Source organism: Carettochelys insculpta, chromosome 30 (genome assembly GCF_033958435.1).
Source record: "Carettochelys insculpta isolate YL-2023 chromosome 30, ASM3395843v1, whole genome shotgun sequence".
Lineage (NCBI taxonomy): Eukaryota > Metazoa > Chordata > Testudines > Carettochelyidae > Carettochelys > Carettochelys insculpta.
The window spans coordinates 13,696,243-13,712,491 of record NC_134166.1 but is presented as its reverse complement, the minus strand read 5'-3'; the positions used below and the strand labels follow the sequence as shown (position 1 = coordinate 13,712,491).

Here is a 16,249-nt window from a genome sequence, read left to right as displayed (position 1 = left end):
CCCTAGGGTCCCAGAACCCCCGAGGACCCTGCTGCCCCCATGGAACCCCAGGGCCCAGCCAGCCCGGTCCTTCTGGGGCCCAGTAACAGTGTGACGCGTTCGGATGCGAAGGGACAGTTTATTTCAGAGCAGGAAAAGGGTCAAGGAGAGCAGACCCAGAAACACTGGGACTCCCTGCACCCCTCTGAGGGCTCTGGGGGGCACCAGCCCCAGGGCAGAGGGCAGGGAGCAGCTGGCACAGGGGGCAGGAAATGAGGCATGGGGCCTTTCCCCTGTAGGGCGCCAGCTCCACTGCCAGCAGAAGCTTTTGGGGGTCCACCCAGTCCCCCGACTCTCAGAGGCTCTGGTCACACCTGCTCGTATCCTACCCGGCTCTTGTGGGTCACAAGAGCACAGATACCTGGGGGGAGAAGGGCGAGATTGGAGACAGCCCCTGCGGAGCCCATTGCCTCACCCCCACAGCACCCTGCCCCCCATGGCACTCCCTCCCCTGCCCCACAGCACCCAGCCCCCCACAGTCCCAGATGGCCCCTTCTCCTCACCCTTCCCCCATCCCCCCAGCCCCCTCCCGGCACGCTCACCACTCAGCGCCAGCAGTGGCAGCGCGGCCCAGCCCAGGTAGAAGGACCATTCGAAGGTCAGTTGAATCTGCCCGTCCTGGTTCTTGTGCCACGACTCGGCGCAGAACACGGCCATGGCGATGAGGGTGCAGCCCCCTGGGGGGGCGGGGTGGGGTTAGACGGCTTGAGCCATTGGCTTCCACCCCCTCCCTCCAGGCCACATCAGGCCCCCGGGCCAGCCAGCCCCCTGCCCGAGCGCTGCCCCCCAAGGGACAGTTCCTGAGCCCCATTCCCTGCCCCCCGGGCTCCTGCCCCACTCTGGCACCCCTCCCTCGAGCGGCCAGGCCCCAGGGCTGGTCCCTACCGGCGGCGAAGGCCATGAGGGCAGCGAGGAGGCTGGGGCTCAGGGGGCTGCGGATGCAGGACGTAATGGAGACCAGCAGGGATAGGATGGACACGGCGGTGGCCAGGGAGGCCAGGATCAGGAAGGCGCGGGTGGCTTGAATATAGTCTGTTGCGGGAGGGACACGAAAGGTTAATGAGGGACCCCCCCGACCCTGTCCCGCAGCCTGGGCCAGGGGAGTCAGGGCCTGCAGGTTGGGAGTGAAGGCACCAGCTGGGCTGTCTGTTCGCCTTCCTCAACTGGGTGAGGAACCAGCCCCCCAGTGTGCCCCAGAAGTGGCTGCATCCCAGCGCCAGGCAAGGGACCTGTGTGTAAACACCCCCAAGCTCCACCCCAGAAGTGGCTGCATCCCAGCACTGGGCGCGGGGGCCCTGTGCAACCAGCCTGCCCCAGAAGTGGCTTCATCCCAGCACCAGGCAGAGGACCTGCATGTAAACACCCCTGAGCTCCACCCCAGAAGTGGTTGCATCCCAGCACTGGGCGCGGGGGCCCTGTGCAACCAGCCCCCAGCCCAGCCCAGCAGTTCTGGGTCTCAGTGCCAGGGGAGGGGCTCCCACATAAACCTCCCACGCCCCACCCCAGAGGTGGCTGCATCCCGGCCCCGGCTGTTTCCTCACCGGCGATGGGGCTGGGGGTGTGGCACCCGTCGGCCAGGCACACCTGCCAGAGCCCGCTGTGGACGGTGAGCTTGGGGCCGTAGGCCACCAGCCAGTAGTCGGTGCTGAGCGCCATGCAGAGCAGCAGCAGGCCGAGCACGGCCAGCAGGCAGCTCCCGACGCTGCCCGCCAGCATCTCTGCCGAGCCGGGCCTGGAAGAGGAAACCTGCGCTGGGGCGTGAGCCCTGCCACCAGGGACACCTGCCCCCCATCACTGTCATAGCCACTGCCCTGCCCAGGCCTAGCCCCCACAGCGACCTCCCCACACTGGCAGCCCAGCTGGGCCGGCTGCAGTGCCAGGGTGAGTCACACAGCGCCTGCCTCTGGATGGGACTATGAGGGCTAGTGGTTAGCGCTGGGGGGCTGGGCAGCAGGACACCTGGGTTCTCGCTCGGGCTCAGGGAGGGCAGCAGGGTCTGGTGCAGAGGGGAGCAGGCCCCGTTGGGGCAGGCACATGGCACTTCATAAGGCCGGCAGCGCCATGGGCTGCTGGTCTCTGGCTCATCCCTCTCTTTACACATTGCGACCTGGGCCCTGCCCCACTGAGAAGGCATCTGGGTTCTGCAGACCTTGTTCCCCACACGCGGCAACTCCTGCATGACCCACCCAGCGTCTGCCGGTTTGGGGTCCATGGGACGGGGGGGTGCTCGGTGCAGGGGCAGAAACGGGCCCGATGGAAACGTTTGCTCACCCTGGTCTGGTGGTTAGCAGTGGAGTGGGCCTGGGCTGCTCGCACGCTCACTCTCGCGCTGCTGGGGGCAGGGAGCAGTGTGTACCAGTGGTTAGTGTTGCTGCTTTTCACACCCTGCCCACTTCCCTGAGCTGCTCTCGCACCTTTCCGACAGGAAGAGCCCGACCAGTGGCTGCTGTGAGCAGCTGAGAGCCTCCCCCTGAGCTCGGGGCCACAGCCGGGGATCAGCCCTGGGGGCCCCCCCAGCTCCCAGCTCAGACCCTGAGCCCTCCTAGCCTGCGCTCCTGCTGCCCCGGATAGCTCCCTGGGCCCATCTAACCAGGTACCTGCCCCTGCCCCGCATCCTTTCTCATGTTGAGGTCATTCCTTTGCATTGCCTGGGGGGGGAGGGGCTCCTGGGCTCCCTTCCCCCACTGTTGGGCACCTATGGCCCATGCTACGGGGCTCAGCACACCTGGGTTCTGTCCCCTGCTTGGGGAGGGAGTGTGGGGCTAGTGGTTAGAGCAGGAGGCTGGGAGCTAGGACTCCTGGGCTCTATCAGTAGCTTGGGGAGGGGGTGGGGGGCAGTGGTTAGAGCGGGGGCTGGGTGCCAGGACCCCTGGGCTCTATTGGTAACTTGGGGAGGGGCAGGGGGGCAGTGGTTAGAGTTGGGGGGGGCTGTAGCACTGAGGTTCCCAAAGCAGGGCTGGTGGGGGGGCATTGGGGATCTGAGTGGGGCGTCTCCTTACCTTGCTGGTCGCTGCCCACTGCACGCTCCCTCTGTACAGCAGCACCCACGGCTGGGCCGTCCCTCCCCGGTGGGTCGGGCTGAGGAGGAGAGGGTGGGGCATTGTGCAGAGAGGGAGCGTCAGAGGAGACAGTGTGATCCCCAGTCAGCTGTACCCCGACCCCTGGGTACCCTGACCCCTGTGTGCCCTGATCCCTGTGTAGCCCGACCCCTGGGTACCCTGACCCCTGTGTAGCCCAACCCCTATGTACCGCGACCCCTGGGTACCCCACCACTTGTCCCTCCCTCCTTGTCCCTCCAGCCCCTCACCGGCCGGCAGTGGAGTCGTGAAGGCAGGGAGGGGACCCAGCCTGGGCAGACTCTGAGGGTGTCACTGTGCGATGGGGGTGGGCCCGAGGGGTGTCCCTCATGGTGTGGGTGAGACAACAGCACCCACAGAGCCAGACTCAGCCGGGGAGGAGAGACCCCCCCCCCGGTGCAGGGCTCAGCCCCTCGCCCCTGGGTATCCACCACCCCTCTGCCGGGCCCTATCCCCTTCTCTCTCCTTTCCCAGAACCTCCTCTACCTACCTGAGCCCACCCCCACCCCGCCATCCTCCTACCCCCCGCGTCAGCCCCCGCCGCAGCCTTGCGCTCTCGCCGGCTCTTGGAGTCGTTTCTCACTCTGCACCCGGCACCCCCCACCCCCGCCCGGCTTCCCGTCTCTGTGGTTGGGGGTCACCAGTGCAGCACAGTGAGTCACAGAGACAAGGAGACAAAAGCCACCCCTGCTTTGACACCACTGAGCCAATAGCTGTTTCAAGACTCCTGGGTCCTCTCCTCAGCCCGGGGAGGGGAGTAGGGTCTAGTGGTTAGTGCAGGGGGCTGGGGGCCAGGACTCCTGGGTTCTTCCCTGGCTCTGGGCGGTGAGGGCCCTGTGCTGGGTCTCTGTGGCATTGTGGGGCCCAGCCCCCAGCTAACGCGCCTTGCCAGCCGGGGTCTGGTGAGAAGAAGACGGAAGCAAAGTGGACAAGTCGCTGCCACACAGCAGGAATCTCCCTCCCCAGGGCAGACAAGCTGGGCTGAGCCGTGCATGAACCTCCACCAGCTGGGCCCCTCACCGGCCTGGACCGGGAGTCGCGATGGCAGGGAGAGGACCCAGCCTGGACAGATGCTGGCGGCTTCACTGTGCAATGGGGGTGGGCCCGAGGGGTGTCCCTCATGGGGGGGCAACAGCACCCACACACCCAGGCTCAGGTGGGATGCAGAGACCCCCTGTGCAGGGCTCAGCCCCGCCAGCAGGGGGTGCAGAACACACAGTGCAGGGCTCAGCCCCACCAGCAGGGGGTGCAAGACACGCACAGAGCAGGGCTCAGCCCCACCAGTAGGGGGTGCAGGACACACACGGTACAGGGTTTAGCCCCACCAGTAGGGGGTGCAGGACACACACACAGCAGGAGCCTGGGCAGCAGAGACTCCCAGGCACATCCTGTGGACTTCGCCTGCCCCGGGGCCCTCTCCAGGCTGGTCTCTCCTCAGCTAGCTGTTCCTGGTCTCTGGGGCGCTGGTGCCCCTCAGGGCCAGGACAATCACACCACAGGGGCCCCGGCTCCGGTTCCAAGACCTATGAGCAAGCTGAAAACACCCAAGCAGATGAGAGAAAGGAACAGATCAGCCCTGGGCGAGAGGTCCTGGGAGAACCTGCCTCTGTGCCCCACCCCAGAGGTGGCTGCATGTCAGCACCAGCTAAAGGGTTCCTGTTTAACTAGCCCATTAGGTGCTCTGGGGTCCTCCAATGGAGGCTCCTGGGGGAGAAAACCCAGCTGATGAAGTGATACATTAGGGCACTCTGTCCCCATGGCCTGGCCTTTGATCCCCCTCTGCCCTCAGCCCACTCACCATTCAGTATGTAGCGTGTGGCCACCAGGCCAGAAGGTCCAGGTGCTATTCAGTGGGGGTGCTCGGCAGGGCTCACCCAGCGTGTACAGCACCATAGCAGTTAAACCAGAGAGGCCTAGAGACAAGTGGAGCGAGAAATACCAATTCCCACCGGTCTCCAGGCTCCTGCTGCACAGCCACATGCATCCCGCCTGGCCCCAGAGGCAGCTGCATCTCAGCACTGGCTGAAGGGTGCCTGGATAAATAGTCCTCCTGCCTCTACCCAGAGGCAAACTCATCTCAGCACCATGCCAGGAGTCCCTGGATAAACAGCCCCTGCAGCTATCCCAGAGGCCTTTCAGTACCAGGGGAGGGGTCCCTGTGTAACCAGTCCCCACGCTCCGCCCCAGAGGCAGCTGCATTTGAGTGCTAGGTGAAGGAGGTCCCTGGATAACCAACGCCCACGCCCCACACCAGAGGATGGGGAGGAAATGGAAGGCGACCTGCCGTAACGCTGGCTGCCGCAGGCTGGGCACCTTCCCGTCGCATGCAAGCTGGGCACAGCGGCTGAGGACAAATACAGTGGCCACAAGGCCAGGCAGAGCGTGAAGGTCAGGCAGATGCATGCAGCCCTCAGCAGATCTAGGTGGGTGGGGGCAACAAAGGGTTAACAGCTCCACTATTCTGTCCAGCAGGGCCGTGGGTCAGGCTGGAGGGGCACCGCCCCATTTACCGCTGCCCCGTCTGGTATTCGCCCAGGCGAGCTTGGCGCACTGCGCGGTGGGGGCGCCAGTGGCTGGGGCGTGGACCCCGTCCTGCCAGGGGGGCCCAGCAGGGTGGCCGAGAGCAGCAGGAAGTTGAGGCAGGTGAGGGAGCTGCAGAGGGCCCTGGAGGGGGCGCCCCGCGGGAGCCTGAGGCCGGGCATCGCCCTCGCCCCACACGCGGGGACCTGGGGCCTGCTGGGGCAGTGGCACAATCTGAGGCTTTGCCCGTGTCCCGGAACTCCCTTCCTGGGGCCCTGGCGGCAACCCCCCCTCACTGCCTCCAACTGCCGCAGAACCTGCCACCCGGGGGAAATAGAAGGGGATGTGGGTTCTGCCTGCTCCAGGTCCCAGTTACCCCCAGTGCTGGGCAGGTGTTGGGATGCAGGAGGGGGTTGGACTATGGGAGGGGGTTCCAGGCTGGGGCAGCATGTCGGGGTGCAGGAGGGGGTTTGGGGTGTGGGAGGGGGCTCCAGGCTGGGGCAGGATGTCAGGGTGCAGGAGAGGGTTGGGGGTGCGGGAGGGGGTTCCAGGCTGGGGCAGCATGTCGGGGTGCAGGAGAGGGTTTGGGGTGTGGCAGGGGGCTCCAGGCTGGGGCAGGGTGTCAGGGTGCAGGAGAGGGTATGGGGTGTGGCAGGGGGCTCCAGGCTGGGGCAGGGTGTCAGGGTGCAGGAGAGGGTATGGGGTGTGGGAGGGGGCTCCAGGCTGGGGCAGGGTGTCAGGGTGCAGGAGAGGGTATGGGGTGTGGGAGGGGGCTCCAGGCTGGGGCAGGGTGTTGGGGTGCAGGAGAGGGTTTGTGGTGCAGGCTCTGGGCAGCGCTGACCTCAGGTGGCTCTGGCAGTGGCTGGCACATCCCTTGGCTCCCAGGTGTTCAGGTTAAGGGGCTCTGAGTGCTGTCCGTGCTGGCAGGCACCGCCCACACATCTACCATTGGCCACCAATTGCCATTCCCAGCCAATGAGAGCTGTGGAGCTGGCGCTTGGGGCAGGGCAGCACTCTGTCTCCTTGTGCGCAGGGACCTGGCGGCTGCTTCCAGGTGGTGCTGGGGCTGGCGCCTGTCCCCATGTGCCGCCAGCTGGCCTTTGAGTGGCGCCGTCGGCCCTTTTTCTCTGGCTGCTGGGGGCAGCAGTGGAAGCCGGGAGCAGGCACAGAGCACAGGGTGGTGCCCGCTGTGCCAGCCCAGCACCCACTGTGCCAGCCCTGCCTGGCTCCACGCTGCCTGTTCCCTTCCCGGGGCAGCTGCTGGATGCCTGGTGGCAGAGACCCGGCCAGGGGAGGGGAGGGGCCCTGGGGGCAGAGGGGGAGCGGGGGACAGGCCGGGGCTTAGCGCTGAGGATGAAGAGGGGGCCGAGGACCCAGGCGAGGAAGAAGGCCCATTCGAACGAGGCCCTGGCCTGGGGGTTGAGGGTGCCCAGGATCACATGGGCTGTGAAGACCACGGTGCTGATGAGCACGAGCAGCCCTGCAGAGAGCAGAGACCCGCAAATGCAGCCATGGCCATGGCCCCTTCAGCTGCTTGTACACCCGTGTCCAGCCACCGGGGCACTGCACGGCCGATGCTGTTCTTCTCCAGCAGCCCCAACCCAGAGCTGGCTGCTCCTGAGCACCGGCCAAGCATCCCCATTCAGTGTTCTGTGCGGCTGTTCCCCAGCTGCCCCACCCCAGAGGTGGCTGTTTCTCAGTGCTGGGCAAGAAGTCCCCATGCAATGTTATGTGGGATTCTTCCCAAGCTGCCCACCACAGAGGTGGCTCTATGTCCGTGCCAGGTGAGCTGTCCTCATACAGCGTTATGTGTGGCTGTTCACCAGCTGCTCTGCCCCAGAGCTCGCTGCATCTCAGCCCCCCTCCCCCCCGGTGAGCCATCCTCATGCAGCATTATGTGTGGCTGTTCCCCTGCTGCCCTGCCCCAGAAATGGCTGCAGCTTGCACCTGGGACTCGTGTGTTGCCCAGGGGACGGAGGGAAGGGAGGGGATTCTTTCACCTGCAATGAAGCTGGCGGTGGCTGAGACTGAGAAGCGAGTGGCCCACCACAGGGCGAGGGGCCCGAGGCCAGGCAGGAAGCCAGCAGCGCAAACACCAGCAGCCCCTGGGGTCTGCTGAGGGGAGCCAGGAGCACAAGGGGGTAAAAAGAAGCATCAGCACGGCTGGCGGGGCAGGGCTGGGGTAAGGGGGTGGCATGTGGGGGGAGGGGCACTGGCAGAGCAGGGGGCAAAGGCTATGGGACAGGAGATGAGGGAGGAGTTGGTGGGGTGGGGGGCCCCAGGAGGGCGGGGGCATGAGAGGCCCGGGGGGTGGGGCTGTGGGGGGGGTGGGGGGGGCCCAGGGAGGGCTTGGGGCAGGGGAAGGGCAGTCCCTTGTGCGTCTCCCTGAGGATGCAGGCGCAGACGGGTGGGCGCAGAGCTGCCAGGTCCCCCTGTGGTATCTGGCACAGAGGCAGCATGGGCTAAGCATGGCCAGGAGGAGCAGCACCAGGCTGTATCCGCTGGCCCTGGGGCCCACACAGTGCAGGGGCCACTGGCTAGACAGGCAGAGCAGCTCCCGGTGGCTAGGATGACCCTGGGGCTACAACCCAGGCTGGCAGGTAACACCTCTGCCCTGAACAAAGAGGAGGGTGGAGCCGAGCTGGTTTTGAATTGGGGGGCGGTTAGAGGCTGGAGGGAAGAGGGAGCTGGAAGGAGCCAGCCTGGCGAGGGGGAAGCTACACCCCAGAGGGGCACCCCTCGGGCTCCTCTCCCCAGGACGGGTTGGAATGACTTTCTGTGACTGCTGCACTGACACTTCTGTGAGAAACTGGGCCTCTGTCGCCTAATAAACCTCCTGTTGTACCTGCTGAGTGAGAGTCACTCCTGCCAGCGGACGGGGTGCAGTGCATGGGGACCCCTGAACCCCATCACAACCGCATCCATCTGTCCCTCCCTGTACACCCCGTCTGCCTGCCCCTCCCCGTACACCCTGTCCACCTGTCCCTCTCTGTACACTCTGTCTGTCTGTCCCTCCCTGTACACCCTGTACACCTGTCCCTCCCCGCACACCCCATCCATCTGTCCCTCCCCATACACCCCCATCCGCCTGTCCCTCCACATACACCCCATCTGCCTGTCCCTCAATGTACACTTGTCCCTCCCCGCACACCCGTCCGCCTGTCCCTCCCCATACACCCCATGCGCCTGTCCCTCACTGTACTCCCCGTCCGCCTGTCCCTCACCACACACCCCTGTCTGCCTGTCCCTCCCCGTACATCCCATCTGTCTGTCTCTCCCTGTACACCCCGTCCATCTGTCCCTCCCCACACATCCCCCATCTATCTCCGCACACCCCCGTCTGTCCGTCCATCCCTGCACATCCCCGTCTGTCTGTCCCTGTCCACCCCTCTATCTAACCCCAGGCCCCCTCTCTCTATGGGCCCAGGGGCTCTCCCCTCCCCGCTTGCTCTCTCATGGGCTGTGCCCACCATAGGGACCCTTGTTTCCATCGGGGCTGCAGGACCCGGACGCAGAGCCAGTCGCGGCTCCATCCCATGGCCCTGGACACCCTGAATGCTCCGGCCCATCTGCAGCCACTGCAACTGCCATGGAACCTTCCCTGGTGCCAGGGGGTACTGCAGTGCTGGGGAGCAGGTGGGGGCTCCCCTATTGGCAGGCCTGGCCCACTGCCCCAGTGCAACACCAGGGGGTGCTGCAGTGCTGGTGAGTGGGGGATCTCCTCCAGCGTGTCCCAGCCTGGCACTAGGGGGCCCTGCGCTCTGGGGGTAGGTGGCGGGGGGGCTCTCCTCCAGCAATCAGGGCTAGCCCTGGTGTCCCACTGTGGCACAGGGGGGCTGGGCTGCCAGGGACATGGCTCTGCAGGGGGTACTGTTATAAGACACATCCTGGCCCCCCACACCCACTGGTCCTGGTCCCAGGTTGGTGCCAGCTCCACCCACAACCTCTGGCCACCAGTGGCGGAGGGTTCCCAGCGGGTCCCTCCCTGAAGCAGGGACAGAGGGGATGGATTGCACCCTCAGCAGGTCTGCGGATGGCACTAAGCCGGGGGTGGGGTCAGGTGGATACATTGGAGGGTGGGGGCAGGGGCCAGAATGATCTAGACAAATCAGAGGACTGGACCAAAAGAAATCTGATGAGGTTCAACAAGGAGAAGTGCAGAGTCCTGCCCTTGGGATGGAAGAATCCCAAGCGCTGTTCCAGGCTGGGGACCGACTGGCTCAGCAGCAGTACGATGGAAAGGGACCCAGGGGTTACGGTGGATGAAAGGCTGGAGACGAGTAAACAGTGCGCCCCTGTAGCCAAGAAGGCTCACGGCATCCTGGGGTGCACTAGGAGGAGCATTTCGAGCAGATCTAGAGAAGTGGTTGTTCCCCTCCATTCAGCACTGGTGAGGCCACATCTGGAATATTGTGTCCAGTTCTGGGCCCCCCAGTATAGAAAGGATGTGGACGCATTGGAGAGGGTCCAGCAGAGGGCAATGAAAGTGATTAGAGGCTGGAGCACATGGCTTATGAGGAGAGGCTGAGGGATCTGGGTTTATTTAGTTTGCAGAAGACAAGAGTGAGGGACGATTTGATAGCAGCCTTCAGCTTCCTGCAGGGGGCTCTAAAGAGGGTGGGGAGAGGCTGTTCAGGGGTGTCGGACGGCAGAACAAGGAGCAATGGTCTGAAGTTACAGAGGGGAAGGTCTATGTTGGATATTAGGAAAAACTCTTTGCCGGGGAGGGTGGTGAAGCACTGGAATGTGTTACTGAGACAGGTGGTGGAATCTCCATCCCTGGAGGTTTTTAAGTCCCAGCTTGACAAAGGATCCCGGCTGGGATGATTTAGTTGGGGTTGATCCAGCTCTGAGCAGGAGGCTGGACTCGATGACCCCCTGAGCTCCCTTCTGTGATGGAGTGTGGGGGGGGTGCATGTGTGAGAGTCAGGCTGGATGTGTGAGACAAGCAGAGTAGCTCCCAGCGGCTAAGGATGACCCTGGGGCTATAACCTAGGCTGGCAGGTAACACCTCTGCCCTGAACAAAGAGGAGGGAGGAGCCGAGCTGGGTTGGAATCGGAGGCGGCAGTTAGAAGCTGGGGGGGAAGAGGGAGCTGGAAGGCAGCCAGCCGGGCGAGGGGGGAAGCTACACTGCAGAGGAGCCCCCCTCGGGCTCCTCTCCCCAGGACGGGTTGGAATGACTGTCTGTGACTGCTACACTGACGCTTCTGTGAGAAACTGGGCCTCTGTCGCCTAATAAACCTCCTGTTGTACCTGCTGAGTGAGAGTCACTCCTGCCTGCGGCCGGGGGGTGGGGGCAGAGCCTGGGGCTCCCTGAACCCCATCACCCCTTCCAGCCCTGGGTGCTCTGGTTCTGTGAAACACCCAGCCAGTGTCCAGCAGCCACCAGAGAAGCCAACCGGCGCCCGGTGCTATCAGGGAAGGGGCGATGACCAGGGCTGGCACCGCTCAGCCCGGGAAAGGGTCAGGCAGGGCGATCTGAGCCGGGCCGGAGAAATCAGAAGCGGGTGGCGAAAGGGAGCCGGAGCTGCTCTGCACTCTGCCCTGCGACACGTGGACTGGGGGCGCCCAGGGCATTAGCGGGCCAGGTGCGCCGCGAGCGAAGGACGGGCTGCTCCAGGCAGGGCACAACCTGCGGAACTCTCTGCCGGGGGACGGCCGCGAAACCGGCTCCCACACACCCTGGGGGCTGCTGCAGCCATCGCTGGCGCTGGAGGCGGGCGGGGACGCAGAGACGGACTCCAGCGATGGGAAAGGTCCCCCCGCCCCGCCGGGAGGGGTTCCCTGCCCCAGCCACGGAGACGCTCCGGAGGAGGGAAAGACCGACTCTCCCTTGCAGCGCCGCCCCGGTGCAGAGCAGGGCCCGCTATGCCGGGGGGGCGGCGTTTGGATCCCTCCGGCAGGGCTGCCGTGCGCCGGGGTGAGGGCCCGGTCCAGCCCCGGCCCCAAGCTGGCCCCGCCCGCGGAGTGTGCAGGGGCCGCACGCCCGGGTGGGAAAAGCGAGCGGGACCCCCGCAGCGGGCGCTGCCCCCGGGGGCCGCCTGTGGGGCTGGCCAGGGCCCGGCCCGGCTGGGGGGCGGGAGGTTCCATGGCAGTTGGACGTGCCCAGAGGTTCCACCAGTCGTTGGGGCCCCGGACGGAGCCAGCGCCGCAGCCGAGGGGGGCTTGGTCGCCCCCGGGTCCTGCTGCTCGGCCGGGGGCCCCAGCTCAGCCCGGGACGGGGTCGGTAGCTGCGTAAGGGCCCGTCCCTCTGTCCCTCCCTCCGGCCCCTGTCAGCCCCCCAGCTCCCATCCCTCCACCGCTGCCCCGCCCCACCCCCGCCCCCTCTGCCCACTGCCCCCGCGGCGATGGGCGCGGGCCGTCTGCCGACTCCGGCGGGTCCCTTCTCCGGTGTCCCCCCGGCTGGAGCCCTTGATTGGGGCCCTTGGGTGGAAGCTGCTGACCCCCCCCCCCCACCGGGCTGTCCGCTGCCTGCGCTTTAGCACAGCCCCCCACAGCCCCGGCCTCTCTCCCTGCAGGGCAGCGCAGCTCCGGCCGCGATGGTCTCCCTGCGGGTGCTGAGCGTCTCTCTGACCTGCGCCAGCTTCCTGCTCCTCCTGCTGGTGGGCGTGAGCCCCCAGTGGCTGCAGCTGAGCTCCGACTTGGGCACCCTGCACTTCGGGATCTGGACGGCGTGCAAGGGCACCTTCTGCAAGGGGCTGCCCCCCAAGACCAGTACGTGTTCCCCCGTGGCCCGCGCCTGGGCCCCGATCCCCAGGGGGTGTCAGGCGGCCGGCACTCCGCTCCCGTCCGTGGGGCTCCCCCGGGGGGTGTCAGGCGGCCGGCACTCCGCCCCCGCCCACGGGGCTCCCCCGGGGGGTGTCAGGCGGCCGGCACTCCGCCCCCGTCCGTGGGGCTCCCCCGGGGGGTGTCAGGCGGCCGGCACTCCGCTCCCGTCCGTGGGGCTCCCCCGGGGGGTGTCAGGCGGCCGGCACTCCGCCCCCGCCCACGGGGCTCCCCCGGGGGGTGTCAGGCGGCCGGCACTCCGCCCCCGCCCACGGGGCTCCCCCGGGGGGTGTCAGGCGGCCGGCACTCCGCCCCCGCCCACGGGGCTCCCCCGGGGGGTGTCAGGCGGCAGGTGACTTGGGAACATGTCTAATGCCAGCGCTGGGCCGGGCCACCTCTCTGATTCCTGCCCTCGCCGCCCCCAGGTGTGCTGGACGCCAGCCGGGGGTTCGCGGTGCTGGCGATCTGCGCAGCCTTCGCAGCCACCTTGTGCTGCCTCGAGTCCTTCCTCCGCCAGGCCAGCAAGTTCTTCCCGGAGACCAACGTCTCCGCCATGACGTGCTTCACAGCAGGTGGCGAGGGCTGGGCCCTGGGGGTTGGCGAGGGCTGGGCCAGCCGTGGGAGGGACGCCAGCAGCTGTTTCTTATCCAGCCCTTGTCATCGGTAGATCTCAGAGCTCCTCAGGGGCTGTCCCGGCCTGAGCTGCACCACTCCCCCACAGGCAGCCAGCCCCATTGGCGAGTTGGGAAACTGAGGCACGGGAAGGCTGAGTGACTTGGCCAAGGTCATGTGGGAAGCTGGTGGCAGAGCTTGGCACTCACGCAGCCTAGGCCAAGGGCCTATTCAGGGAACCACTCTGCCCCCTCTCTAGCCCCCGGCGTGAGGGGTGGGCAGGGTTGTTGGGCAGAGGCTGGCGGGCTGGAGGGGTGTCCGGAGAAGGGGACGGACGGACAGTGAGGTGGGTTGGGCTGGATGGACGGGAGGGGGTGGAGGTGGATGGGTGGGGGTGGACGGACAGACGGACGGACAGAGGGGTGAGCTGGCGGGATGTGGGGAGGGACAGCGGGCAGGGGGATGTCTCTACCACGGCCTCAGGTGCGAAGAGACACTCTGTGCGGAAGCAGCTGGGAGTGTTTCTTACAGGCACTGCCGTATCGCAGCCCCGGGGGAGCTCAGGGGGCCATGAGACAGTACCCATGAGAAATGTAAGAAGGGGTGGAGGGCAGGGATGGGGGGCTCTCACTGTAGGGTGTGTGTAGGGACACTGCAAGGCGGGCAGGAGGCTGGGGAGGTCTTGTAGGGGGCAGTGCAGGGGGTTGGGGCAGGAGGCTGGGTTCGTCATTGTAGGGGATGTGTCGGGGGCAGGGCAGAGGTCTGGGGATATCTCGCTATAGGGTGTGTGTATGGGGCAGTGCAGGGGGGCAGGAGGCTGGGGGCTCGTTGTAGGGCGTGTAGGGGCAGTGTGGGGGCAGGGGGTTGGGGGGCTTGTTGTGTGGGTTGTAGGGGCAGTGCGGGGGTGGGGGGCAGGAAGTTGGGGGCTCGTTGTAGGGCGTGTAGGGGCAGTGCGCGGGCAGGGGGTTGGGGGGCTTGTTGTGTGGGTTGTAGGGGCAGTGCGGGGGAAGGGGGCAGGAAGCTGGGGGCTCGTTGTAGGGCGTGTAGGGGCAGTGTGGGGGCAGGGGGTTGGGGGGCTTGTTGTGTGGGTTGTAGGGGCAGTGCAGGGGTGGGGGGCAGGAAGCTGGGGGCTCGTTGTAGGGCGTGTAGGGGCAGTGCGCTGGCGGGGGGTTGGGGGGCTTGTTGTGTGGGTTGTAGGGGCAGTGCTGGGGAAGGGGGCAGGAAGCTGGGGGCTCGTTGTAGGGCGTGTAGGGGCAGTGCGTGGGCAGGGGGTTGGGGGGCTTGTTGTGTGGGTTGTAGGGGCAGTGCGCGGGCAGGGAGTTGGGGGGCTTGTTGTGTGGGTTGTAGGGGCAGTGTGGGGGTGGGGGGCAGGAAGCTGGGGGCTCGTTGTAGGGCGTGTAGGGGCAGTGTGGGGGCAGGGGGTTGGGGGGCTTGTTGTGTGGGTTGTAGGGGCAGTGCAGGGGTGGGGGGCAGGAAGCTGGGGGCTCGTTGTAGGGCGTGTAGGGGCAGTGCGCTGGCGGGGGGTTGGGGGGCTTGTTGTGTGGGTTGTAGGGGCAGTGTAGGGGTGGGGGGCAGGAAGCTGGGGGCTCGTTGTAGGGCATGTAGGGGCAGTGCGTGGGCAGGGGGTTGGGGGGCTTGTTGTGTGGGTTGTAGGGGCAGTGTGGGGGTGGGGGGCAGGAAGCTGGGGGCTTGTTGTAGGGCATGTAGGGGCAGTGCGCGGGCGGGGGGTTGGGGGGCTTGTTGTGTGGGTTGTAGGGGCAGTGTGGGAGTGGGGGGCAGGAAGCTGGGGGCTCGTTGTAGGGTGTGTAGGGACAGTGCGCGGGCAGGGGGTTGGGGGGCTTGTTGTATGGGTTGTAGGGGCAGTGCGGGGGAAGGGGGCAGGAAGCTGGGGGCTCGTTGTAGGGCGTGTAGGGGCAGTGCGTGGGCAGGGGGTTGGGGGGCTTGTTGTGTGGGTTGTAGGGGCAGTGCAGGGGTGGGGGGCAGGAAGCTGGGGGCTCGTTGTAGGGCGTGTAGGGGCAGTGCGCGGGCAGGGGGTTGGGGGGCTTTTTGTGTGGGTTGTAGGGGCAGTGCACGGGCGGGGGGTTGGGGGGCTTGTTGTGTGGGTTGTAGGGGCAGTGTGGGGGTGGGGGGCAGGAAGCTGGGGGCTCGTTGTAGGGCGTGTAGGGGTAGTGTGGGGGCCATTTGGAGGGGCAGAGAGCTGACAGCCGGCTCCCCGGATCTGCTGGCTGTTCCCCTGCCCATCACCGTCAGGGAGCGAGGGAAAAGTACACACCCGCCTGCCTTCCTTTCCCTCCTGGCTGGGCAGAGCAGCGAGGGACCCCACTGTGAGCTCCAATCCCACTCCCTGCGGGGATGGGTGGGAACACAAGCAGTCCCAGCACAGATCGCGGGGAGGCAGCTCCCCTCGTCCTCCCCGGCTGGTGCCTGGGGCTGGGGTTGGGGGGAGGGCACACGCCTCTGACTCTTGCCCTTCCTCCACAGGGGCCTTGGGGCTGTTCACCTCGGCGACGTTCCTGGTGTTTGAGCTCCGTGTGCCCCTGCACCCCCATATCCAGCGCACCTACAACTGGGCCTTCTACCTGTCCTGGGGCGTGGGCCCGGCCTTTGTCATGGCTGGTAAGTGGGGCAGGGGGCGAGCCAACGAGCTCACAGCCTCCGCCCCCTAACATCCATCCCCATGGGCTGAGCCGGGGGTCCCAGACACGCCAAGGTCTGGAGCCTGGGAAGTGGAGGAGGTGGGAGGTTCCCTCAGGAGTGGGGCTCACGAACCTGAGGGTCACGCTGGAGAACGAGGGGCGAGTTTTCCTGCCCTAAACAGACTGTTTCACCCCGATCTCATCATGGGGGGAGGGCCACATTTTTCTTTGGGTGGAAAATTCTCCAAAATCAGAAGTTTGTAGTGAAACTTTTCACTGAATTTCCCACAGGCCAGGGTGCAGCTTTCAGAAGGCAAATGAAACAGGCAGAGGTTTGAAACAAAAAAGCCGTCCAGCAGCACTTTAAAGACTAACCAAATAATTTATTCGGTGATGAGCTTTCGTGGGACAGACCCACTTCTTCAGATCAAAAGATCTGTCCCACGAAAGCTCATCACCTAATAAATTATTTGGTTAGTCTTTAAAGTGCTGCTGGGCTGCTTTTTTGTTTTGATAGCACATAGACTAGCAGGGCGACCTCTCTGTTACCATTCAGGAAGAGGTTTGGTTTTGAAAAGCCATTTGAGTTATAAAAAATG

At 65.8% G+C, this 16,249-nt stretch overlaps 1 protein-coding gene across 1 annotated transcript; it reads right to left on the bottom strand.

The window, feature by feature from the left end:
- Window positions 1-124: 124 nt before the first annotated feature.
- LOC142003976 (protein NKG7-like) lies at window positions 125-1,789 on the bottom strand. Its single transcript, XM_074981381.1, has 4 exons — window positions 1,581-1,789; window positions 925-1,071; window positions 582-716; window positions 125-400 (listed from the first exon to the last, which is right to left on the bottom strand). Exons 1-4 carry the CDS (start codon window positions 1,753-1,755, stop codon window positions 348-350), a joined length of 510 nt encoding a protein of 169 aa, XP_074837482.1. The 5' UTR covers window positions 1,756-1,789; the 3' UTR covers window positions 125-347.
- Between the last annotated feature and the right edge of the window lie 14,460 nt (window positions 1,790-16,249).

Excerpts from the sequence above, each read along its gene's own strand:
- LOC142003976 (XM_074981381.1), bottom strand. The coding sequence starts at position 1,755 with ATGCTGGCGGGCAGCGTCGGGAGCTGCCTGCTGGCCGTGCTCGGCCTG. Across the intron at positions 1,072-1,580 it reads CACCCCCAGCCCCATCGCCG|ACTATATTCAAGCCACCCGC; the intron begins GTGAGGAAACAG and ends CTCCCGCAACAG. Across the intron at positions 717-924 it reads CCTCATGGCCTTCGCCGCCG|GGGGCTGCACCCTCATCGCC; the intron begins GTAGGGACCAGC and ends CCGCCCCCCCAG.